The sequence below is a fragment of the Morone saxatilis genome, unplaced genomic scaffold (genome assembly GCF_004916995.1).
Source record: "Morone saxatilis isolate NCDOM2014 unplaced genomic scaffold, NCSU_SB_2.0 Contig11, whole genome shotgun sequence".
NCBI classification, from domain to species: Eukaryota; Metazoa; Chordata; class Actinopteri; family Moronidae; genus Morone; species Morone saxatilis.
This window is the reverse complement of record NW_023339663.1, coordinates 12064487-12076038: the sequence shown is the minus strand read 5'-3', so window position 1 is coordinate 12076038 and position 11552 is coordinate 12064487. Positions and strand designations below refer to the sequence as shown.

The window sequence follows — 11552 nt, the reverse complement described above, 5'->3', positions numbered from 1 at the left end:
ACACTTCAATATTTCCTTATTCCTGTGCACAGCTACATTACAGTGAGTAATAAACCATTCATATGCTGCTTATATGCTACCCATTTTGGCCACAAGATGAATCCATTGCTGTTGAGACCAACGCATGCCATAATTCAAATGAAAAATATCTTCAAAGCCCAGGCAAAGAATAAAATCCTCCAAACCTTAAATATTAAATATTAAACACTCCATTGCACCCTGTGTTTATCACATTTTTGAGGTGGGGGAAACAGAGAGTGAGGAAAACCCTTCATGATGATTGGCTGATAAGAGGAGGGGACAGTATATAGACCCTGATAAATGTGGAGTTTCATGGTCTCCCCTGACAAATCATCAATGGCCAGGAACCTTTAGCAGACACACTCTATTGCTCCCACCCACAGACATTTTACAGAAGCCAAAAGTTCCTTTTTCATTTTACAGTCAAACAGCGGGCCTTGTTTATTTCATTTTATTTGACACAGTTGAAGGCCTTTGAGAGTAGCTAAGTTCATAAGAGTGTGCTATACAATAAGAGAGAGAGAGACATTTTTTGGGCTTCGTTGAGTGAGAGGAAATTTTGAAACATTGTGCAATGGTGCCGCAAAAGTTTTGAAAGGTTGTGAGAGTGTTTTGCCAGCAAAGTGTCTGAGAGCCGGTCCGTTGGAGAAGAGGTCTCCATGTTGCATCCATACAGAATGGAGAGCTACCTCATCCCACCTGTAAGTATCATTTATTTTATTATTATCTAAACTCTCAGGAGACTCTCCAGCATCTGAGTCTTAAAAAGAGCTCTGTTTGCTTTCATCGCAGCATGAAAGAGAAACATTTCATTGTCAAGAGGATAGACAACATGTATTATTTTAATATAGATTACTTAATGTGAGTCTACTTCAATTTGAATACAGGACAAAAACTCTAAGAGTCTTTTATACTACAGGCGACATGAAAATGAAACTCAAAAGTTCTTGAGAGTTTCAGAACAGTAGTGGTAAGAAGAAAGAAAAAAAGCATTATTATAACACAAACATTACTAATGCCTCTTCTGATTTACAAAGTTAATCATACTCAGAGATAATGTGAACATTTTATAAGATAGATTGTGATTATTATTATTTCCTTTTAAGAATTAGATGAGTAATGATATAATGTATGTTTGTCTGCACCATATCCACCATCCAAAAGATTTTCCTCTCACGGTATTTTGTGGCTGAAACTGTTTCTATTTGCTCTTGCAGCACTCAGAAGAAATGTACGATCCTGAGATCTACAGACAACAAATTGCAGAATATTATAATAATCCGTATGTCCTAGATTCAGATATCCAGGCAGGTGAGTTTTACGTCAACATCCTTCTTTAATCTCATGTGAACAGTGTTCGAATTTAAATTGCCACCTGTTCTATATTATTCTACATTACAGTGACTGATATTTAATTAAAAAACATTTAAATTTTTTTTTTAAATCAATGATGATGATTGTGAGGACTGAATGTCAATGACCTAAACTAAAACCACTGACATGAATCTTGTTCTCCTCTCAGTTTTCATTAAAAAAGTACTAAATAAATACTTCCATTTTAGTACTTTATCATTTTATTCTTTAAATTAATCACCATGACCTGATGTGGTGACACTGACTTTTCTGGTCTAGCTATTGTACATAAAAAGCCTGCAGCTTGTGCAGCTGGAGCGCACCACATTAGGGCTGATGGAACACAGGAAACAGATGCCTTTTCTTTCGGCTGCTTCAACTACAGACATAGAACAACTTTCGCCCCATGGGGTTTTGTTGATACAAGAAAGGTGCTTTACTTTCTCTTGTAATCAACTGTTTTGAATATTGCACCAACATAATCTAAATTGGGGAGGTGGGGGGATGCTTTTCCTGACCTTATAGCCCACTGAGAAAGCTTCAGTTGTCGTCGTGATAAAAATATCTAATGCCTAAGATTCAAATATCTTATATCATTTAAAAATAAAAATTAAGACACTGTAGAAATAATGATGTTCCAGTGTTAAAGTGGCTTTTTTTACCCTGTTGCATTTATCCTTTTTTAAGAATATACACTGTTCTTTGCAATAGTTTGCATGTGAAATACTTCTATTTGGCGCTCCTCTATTTCCATGGTTACACTTAAAAGATGTCAAACTTGCACTTGAGAGCTGGATTGTTTAACTTTCCTGCTTGAGTCTTAAATGCATTCTGAAAACAATAGTCAAGGACAACATGAGAAAGAATAAAAAGTCAAAGCCAACGGCTGTGGCGACACTGCAAGTGTGGCAACAAACAGGAAAGAGCTTCATGCTGAACTCTCTATTATTCTCCTCATTTCACCAGCTTCATGCAAACTCAAGCAATATGAGTAAGCAGCCCGCTTCAGTTGCGTTTGACTTAATAGTTTTAGATGATTTTTCATAGACAGTGTGGCTTTTTCCATGAGTCATCTCTTACCATTTAAACTTAGATTTTCTGCTATATGAAATCATTTTAAAGACACGTATGTGACTTTTGTATCAAGCTGTGTGTTTGAGTGAACCTTACGGGGGTTCAATTCTGCCTTTTCTTGTCTTAGTAACAACCAAAAGCTGTGGCCATTATGCTGTTTCTCACCTTCTCTATTTAGATCACTGGGACTATCACCCTCACCCTCACGTACACCCTGTAGAGTTTGAAAACCTCCAAGAGGCCAACTTCACAGAGCTGCAGAGTGTGCAGGCTCTCCACCCGCCCGGCCTCATACGACACGAGCCCATACGATACGATGCAGAAAATCTGCTTGATCCAAATCTCGGGGCACATCAACATGTGTTACAGCAACCAGTAAGTCCTTCTGTCACCCAACAAAAAAAAAACACTTATTAGCCTACTAAATGCAGTACATCAACACACACACAGACACAACAAACAACTTAATGTAATCAAATATACTGAAAATATAAATCTAATTAAAATGCAAAAAAATTTAAACAAAAACTAGCTGTTGTGTTGTAATAATATCTAGTATAAAGTTTTTACTACCTTGGTTTCTGGTGAGTTATGTAATACAGTGATGACTGTGATGATGATCGAAAGCTTTCCTGAATGTAGTATTAATTCCTACTAACAGTACAAAACTCTCAGTGTTTTTAGGCAGTATAAATATAATTATGAGGAGCAGACAAATGTTGGTTGATGGAAAGCTTTTTGGCCTATACTGTTCTTCAAATAGTGCCCAAAAACGCCTCATAATCAACCCCAAAATATCTTTCTAGCTCACTGCAGTTGTCTTCAAACTAAAAATAATTTACAGTTTGGTTTCAAATCAGAGGACATTCAAGGAGCTGGAGGCCAGTTGTGTTCCAGTGACAAAAATCAGGAAGTGAATCTTTGAGCTACAAGAAAAACTTTAATTTTAGGGTTGTTCTTTTTTCCCCTTTTTTTTTCAATTTTTTCAATTGTGTTAAAATTCATTATTCATTTCCTTTGAATAGGGTCTGAAGACTCAGCTAAGCTCTCTCAGTGTCACAACTGCATGCTTCACCCCTTCAGTTGTTAACCAGTGAACTAGAACAGAGATCTCATTAAAGTACAGCATGTCTAACCAAGTTCCACGTATCATTTGTTGTCATTACAAGCTTGTGTGGCCAAGCAGAGATGGAAATATATTTATATAGCACAATCTATATATTTAAAGGACCGGTGTTTAGGATTCAGTGGCATCTAGTGATGAAGTTGCAAATACAGCCTTCCAAGCATGTAGGAGAAAGTAGCTACAAAACTCATGAAAAACGTCAAAGGCAGAGCCAGTGTTTGGTTTGTCCTTTCTGGGCTGCTGTAGAAGAAGAACTTGAATCAGCAACCCCCGGCTCCCAAGCAAAGAAATATGGCGGTTCAACATGGCGGACTTCATGGAAGGTGACCTGCTCCCTTGTAGATAAAAACAACAAACAATTCTTATATTCAGGTGATTATACACAGGACCCTGAACACAATATCAAACTACTTAACATGTATTTGAAATAAAAAACAAGTGGACTTCAAAAGGGTGAATCTAAAAGAAAATGTAAACTTATATACATATTTTATTGATTGTTCTATTATTTATTATGTGAAACTGTAGTCTAGATCACAGGCTGAATGTCCATAGACTTCCTCTATTTGAGGTAATTGTGAGGCCAAAAGTGTGATGGATTTAAATATTTAACTGTGTGTGGTGGAGTGAAGTGCTGGAAGTGGTCAAATATAACACATAAAGTATATTCCATATGGTAAAAAAAAAATTAAAAATTAAAAACATATTTGGAATAACTATTTTTAAACATTGGCAATATAGGGGAACCTTTGTGTTTGTACCAAAATAAACCTGTTGCTGTTTCTAGGAATAGATGATTTTTAATGACTTATAAATAATAATTTCAAACAAAATTGAATTTGTCATTTTCTTATGTGCATCTAGCACTGCTCATATCCATTTTCAATATAAAGTTATCCTTTCTCAAAGCATGGGACACTGATATATACACTAGCATAAAGACACAAGAAATGTTTCATTTCAGCTACACAGCTTGTGTTTTTGCTGTTGCATCCTTTACAAAGAAGCCACAAGGCACGCATGCTTTTAGGTCGCATGAAGGCTTTCACTTGTGAGCAAGTGAAATTTCCCTTTTAAAAAAAAGAACTGCCATTTTTTTACAATGGGAGAATGTGTTTGTATGTGAAAAAAGGTGTTAATGCATCAATTCAAACGAGGTACCAGAATACAATGTGAAAAACCACTGTTCATACACAGAATTCACATGTAGGTTTCCACTAGAGACTGTTTTTTGTAAAGGATGCTATGAATACGTTGACAAGTGTTGCCCACCCAGGCATACAGCTTAAACAGCATCCACACATCACAGCTCATGCAGAGAGAGATGTTGTCTTACTCTTTCACTTGCAGTGAGAAGATTTCACTGCAAAGCTACACGTCAGAATATGTGTCTGATGTTAGGTACAGTATAAGTAAGCAACATTATCTCTCTTACTATGGTTTAACCATGTAGTTTTAAAAATGCCTAAAAAGATATTTGTTTGAAAATGCAAGGTGGTGGATGACATATAAATAGCATCACTGTTGTAAGTAGTATTCAATGGATTCACCAAGGATCAATTGGCAGAGATGGAATATAATATGTGTAACTATGGTTTCACTAATGAATAATCACCTGAAAATAAGAATATTTATTTTGTTACCTTAGAATTAGCCTTTTACATTTAGGTGGCCATGTTGAATCACCATGTTTCTCTCATTACACAGTATATATAAGGTTTCTACAGTAATCCCACCTAGTGGCAGGCATTAGGAATGACTCTATAGAAATAACCAATCTTCTTGCTGATGGTCTTGTTTGTTTATATATGCCATACAGAGGCAGTATCATTGCCTCTGAAGCTCAAGGGAAGTTTTTGAAGACAACAACTGTCTTTATCCATTCAGTCCTGCAAGAAATACATGTCCATCCATCATGACAAGTGCATGTGTTACAGCCAAACACTGTTTGCTGTATATTATAAATCATATCCCAAAATGTCCCCCCAAAAAGAATAAAAGCATATTGACTTCACAAAACAAATATATTCTCATGTGGAAAAGTGCATTTTTTGTTAAAACCATGGAGCAACGTCAGCAAGCTCCAAGCCAAATCAATTGCAATTGCAAATTGTAATTCACTTTGACTCCTGTGTGGTAGGTAGCGTTCTTCTCCCGCACTGTGTACCCAACACACATGTCCCAACGCAGCTCTGATGATGAGGAACACGGAGGGCGAAGTCCCCCGCTGGAGGTGTCTGATGAGGAAATTCTGAGAGATCGAGTCCCTTATGTTACACCAGGAGATCTGGGTAAGGAACCATATTTACAAGCCCTTTTATACTGTACTATATGTGCAGTGAGCACTGTAGTTCTTAGCTGAGCAGTTAACGCGGATACTTTAAGACACACCAACTATGCTGATAATGTAAAGACTCTTAGTAATCCAGGTCATGATATATCTAGAAATGCTAAGTCACTGGACTTGCTTTAGATTCTTGAACGTCAAGATGTGTGCAGTTGCTGTGAAATTATCTGCTAAGTGGTGTAATGTGTAAGTTTCAATTACTAAGAATGAGAAATATGGGCCGGTGTTTTCCTCACATTGGGATCGGGTAGATGGAGTCATGTCAGCTTTTTGTTCTGCTGACAATTTAAGATGCACTTATAGGGTGAGTTACTAGTTGCACAACGAGGTTTTATATTGCTGGTCATGCATCTTAATGGGAAGTGAGCTGACTAAAAGAGTGATTGTTTGTGGTAAACTATAATGTCCTTGGTCTCAAAGGCTGGACGTTTACATTGGATTGGATGAATAAGCCAGTGGTATGAGGAGAATCACAGACTATCCCCCAGTTGGCTACCATTTGTGTCTCCTGATGAAAATCAGTTGTGTGATCTTTTGGTCCTCTCCGTCTACTTTAACCAAGGTCAGCTGCATAAGTCAGCATGTCAATCATGTGTCAGTGGCTTTGTAGGTAACTGTAGTTTGCTGGCTTACTAAAGACCCTCTACACAAAGGGTGAACTCTTTAGTCAGACATTGTGGGATGGAGATGGTGGATATAAGCGCTAATTGCTAATGGTTAATGCTCTTTAGTATTAACTCATTAACTCAGCAGCTACATGTTGGATGTTTAGTAAGGCACAGAACACACACATTGCATCAGTGGTAAGGCCTGTGCACCACAGACAATGCACACCCTGCCCTGTGTGCAGCGAAATACATGCGCTTGCTCTACTTCCTCTTTTGTGCAGCTTGGAATCTGACAGGACCAGCAGACAAGCATGTCTGAAATGTGTGAAAACACGTATATATCACTAAACCAATTGATATTACTATTTCAACAGTTTAACAGTTAATATTTCACCATCTACGTTTATCACGTAGCACCATGACAATGTGGAAAACACTTAAAAGATGACTCACAGAGGATTCTTATACAGCTTTGTTGTGCTGTCTTGAAAAGTTTCTTCATGCTTCTTTTTTTTGGTTACTAATCTGATGTCTAATCTAACATCTAGATTAGACCATTTATAGTGATCCAAGACTAATAAACTGGTTAGAGTATTATATAATTACAATTACATGTTAGTTAAAAATTAGTAATGATGCAACTCTCTGATGTTTCCAAAAGGCAATAAAAAGAAGATCCGCTTGTACCAGTTCCTGTTGGACCTTTTAAGAAATGGCGATATGAAGGACAGTATCTGGTGGGTGGACAGAGACAAAGGGACATTTCAGTTTTCTTCCAAACACAAGGAGGCTCTTGCACATCGCTGGGGAATCCAGAAGGGAAACCGTAAAAAAATGACCTACCAGAAGATGGCTCGTGCATTGCGCAACTATGGCAAAACTGGAGAGGTGAAAAAGATAAAGAAGAAGCTGACCTACCAGTTCAGTGACGAGGTGCTGGGGAAGAGTCATCCGGAGAGAAAATCATATGTGTAGGCAGGAAGGATACTGAAATGTCAAGTGTTGGCAGTGGAGGTGTCGTTTCTGCTGATGCTTTACCAACCTTACTGATCTGGTAAATAGCATTTTTTGTGAATACAAATATTACCATATTACTGTAGAGTGAGATCAATCTTTTGATGATACTAGCTAATGCAGCATTAAAGAAACAAGAGACACAATCCCTGAAAACAAATGTCTGAATGTCTGGATAATTTGCAAATGTGTACAGAGATTTGTGAATGGGTACTCTGATTTAAAAAAGGTTATACGTCTCCTCTGTTTGTCCCTTTTGGCTGCCTCAGATTTGCCCTGAGAAATGTAAAATCTGCTCTGTAAAACCTGCCCACTATGAGGTAGGTGGTGGCGAGCTGCTTTTTAATGCAGCAATTTTGCCGTGGTGACCAAAGTTGTTTACTGCGAGTCATGTGATGGTAAAGAGAATGCAGAAAAGAAAATAACAACAGCAGTAAAGCTATAAAGAATACTCACACACATATAAACACATCAAATCATTAGGTCAAACACACTTCAATTGCCAGTTTATTTAGTACAAAGAGTTAAAACTAGAACAGTCTAATAAATTCAGTCTAATTTATCAGTGAGCACAGGCACCGATCACGTGGGTGCACCCACCATAAAGGCTGACCACCCATATGTGTAGGTATTTTTTGCTTAGTTATGTATTGCTATTGGTTGTACAATGTTATGTTTTGGTGTAGCCTGTCTGCGGTTTGTGTCTACATCCGACAGACAACAGTATCCTACATCGCAGTAATTACAAAAGCAAGCGCAGTAAAAGTGATTTTGTGTCGATCATCACCTCTCTGGTATTCACTTAATTTGGACACCCATGGGCAAAAACATGAATCCGCGCCTTTGTCAATGAGGGTAGAGATTGTACAATGCAATTCAGTTCAACAGCACAAACTACATCATCCAAAATTAACATTATTTTGAACATTTATTGTTTTTTTTATTCCTTTTAATTATGTTTATGTTAGTACATGAATGTATAAATATGTATGTATATACGGATAGTTATAGATATACAAACTTTGTTTAGCTGCAACTGTATTGGTACTTACCTTATTGTTTATGTATGTGCTGTATAAAGGAAAAAGCAAAAATGTTAATAATTGTGTCAAGATGTTTAAAAAACAGGAAATGTATCATTGTTATGTATTGACACAATAAAGTATATAAAAATAACATAAAGCTGAATCAACACCTCTCAAAAACAGTTTCAACATGGAGGTATGTTTTATTGCAGGACTGCTGTATTAGACTGCTTTAGTTTTAGGTGGGTGTACCTAATAAATTGGCCACTGAAAGCAGCTGGCCTCAGCAAGAGAAAAACATAAATACTTTCATTGAAATGAATTGGTCATATCCTTTAGAATACCTCATCTGAAGTTTGATGTATACAAGGTGCTAATCTGTTAATGCATGCAGAGCAGCTTTAAAACAGCAATGCTTGTGTAAACTCAATAAGATCATATTATTGTATTAGAATATAATACAGCTAATAATTAGATCAACATTTTACAAATCAGGACATTAGACACCAGTTTTCAAATCTATTTGATGTTAAATGTTAATCAAATAATATTTTGGGGAAGTACATAAACTGGCTTTACCAAGATGAGAAGATGCCGGTCGGTACAGTAAATATGCAGCCATTGCCAGCAGGGGTTTTATCTTAGCTTAGCATTAAGACTGGAAGTCAGCCAGGCTCCAAATGTAAACCTAAATGTAAAGACCAGGGTTGGTGGTTTAACTGTTGGACTGCTTCTTGTCTGGGAGCATTGAGTTCCCGCACTCTTGCTGTCACTGTGAGGTTCCAGTACACCATCTTCTCATTTAACTCCTGACATGAAAGTGAATAACTGTACTTCCCAAAGTGTGTCCAACTATTCCTTTAATAATTGATTATAAGTGATACAGTCAAAAGGCAAAAGGGGAAAGAGAGAGGTGATGTTGCAGTTACATGGCATTCATCTTAGACCCTGGGTCACTGAAACAGCTAGTACGCTATGCATTTTTTAAATGTGGGCGCACACACACATATGAATGCATATTTTATTTGGAAATGTCTTATTACACATTTTCAATGTTAAAGTCCAAACATGTAACAACAATATGCCCTGCTATGAAATGTCACAGTAGGCCCTGGCCTTCTTCCTACTATGTTTGAATCTCTATGGACGTGCTTAAGTTCTCTTCTAATTGTGTGTATATATATATCAAGATTATTTACATGACAAGAAATTATTTCTTTTACAAATAGATGAAACTGTGTATGTTATGGTCAATAATTGTTTGTAAAGGAAAATAAATTGTTGTGTACTGAAAGTGTTAGTAAAGATCTTCAGTAAGTAATAACATCACACATCAGAGGTGAAACACAGCACAATAACAATAAAAAGAAGAGGAAGAAGAGTTAAATGTTGTATAAAGTTGTATAGTGTGTTAGGTTTTCAGATGAGGTCTCTCACCTTTCATTACGGCTTTAAAGATAACTGGTAAGTTTGAGGAACTATGAGGTTAATACAAGGCGGAGGGGTGAAGTGGCTTGTCACCCACTTCTTACATATATCTGCTTGTGTATCCTGACATACTGCAGGCACCAGCTCTCTACTTATAGAGTCTGCAACCAAGCCCAAAGAGACACATCTGGGATTTTCAGGTTAATAGTCTATACAAGTATGCAATGCTGTTGTGTATCCAGATGTTCTTCTCTGCACTGAATACTGCAGATTTTCTTAAATGCCCCTATCGTGTAATAACAGCGTATCTCTGTGATTTTGTGCAGTGATCATAGTTTGTTTTCTGCTAATGAAGTATTTAATTCATTCTTTTTAGCTGTGTGACATACAGAGATGCTTTTGTCTACTTCAGTACCACCAGTCCTCCCTTTTAGAAGACTAGTAAGTACAGTACCAATGACCATTTTAATAGAAAAATAGGAAGTAAGTCACTTATTGTCTACATTAAAAAAAACCTTAACAGATGAAATTCAGTTCATAAAATATTTGAAAAACACTAAAAACCTCAAATGCAATGAAATAACAAATATAATTTAAAAAAACTGTAATGCAAAGGAGTAATAACTTGCTAAAATGTAATGCAGTGCTGTGTGTAAATATACAAACTGCACCTGGTGTCCCAAGAGCCAACAGCTCCCCTCAATGGTCAAGCTGTAATTGATACCCATAACTAACAGGTGAGAAGATGAAATAAAGTGGCCTTGAATAGAATAGAACAGAATAAAATACAATACAATCTGTGATGTGAAAAACAATTTTGAATTTGTTTTATTACATTTTCTGCTGTATTTATGTGTATAAACAGTGAATATCTTTTCAACCTTGAGTTGTAGTAATATTAGTGATTATCACTGATTATTTGTACATTTGTTTAAGCAACCCTGTCATTTGACTTGTATTTTAAGTTCCTGGCAGCTTTTGTACATTGTTAAAAGTACAATATGTAGTTTGTGGCTCTAGGGGCGTCTCTCACATCAGAGAAATAACAACAAAAAAAGACTGATGTTGTGAAGTAGCGTTGGATCAGTTGAGTTGTTGTCTTCATCTTCATTGTTGTCATTGCAGTCAGTTAGGATTCCCGCATTGTTAATTGTTCATGAGGGTTTTTACTGGAAGCCAAATTATCCACAAAAGTCTCCGACCGATGACTAAAATCCTTCATCTATTTACATCTAAAAAGTGTATCTTAAAGGTGTGAAATTATGACAACTTCTGACAGCCACCCACAACACTGACAAAAGGATGCCATTGACAGTCAACTAGTGAAATCCACCTTTACCTGAATAAAATTATAGATTTCTCTGGTTTGAACACTGTTGGAAATCAGCAAAAATATTAAATAGGTCTCGTGTTTATACAACCCAGTCTCATATAAAAACGTACCCTGGCTACGTTGGTCCAAAGTGCAAAAACGTAGAGGGGTTACAATAATGGCCCTTAAATTGTATCACTGTTACATTTTTTCTGCCTATTCTTTTCATATTGTTTTGCGTCCA

General features: G+C 36.7%; 1 protein-coding gene across 1 annotated transcript; it reads left to right on the top strand.

Moving 5' to 3' along the window:
- The first annotated feature begins 347 nt into the window (after nucleotides 1-347).
- On the top strand, nucleotides 348-9829 carry spi1b (Spi-1 proto-oncogene b). Its single transcript, XM_035652413.1, has 5 exons — nucleotides 348-722; nucleotides 1239-1332; nucleotides 2627-2823; nucleotides 5715-5865; nucleotides 7191-9829. The coding sequence occupies exons 1-5, from the start codon at nucleotides 681-683 to the stop codon at nucleotides 7502-7504; spliced, it is 798 nt and encodes a 265-aa protein (XP_035508306.1). The 5' UTR covers nucleotides 348-680; the 3' UTR covers nucleotides 7505-9829.
- Nucleotides 9830-11552: the final 1723 nt, after the last annotated feature.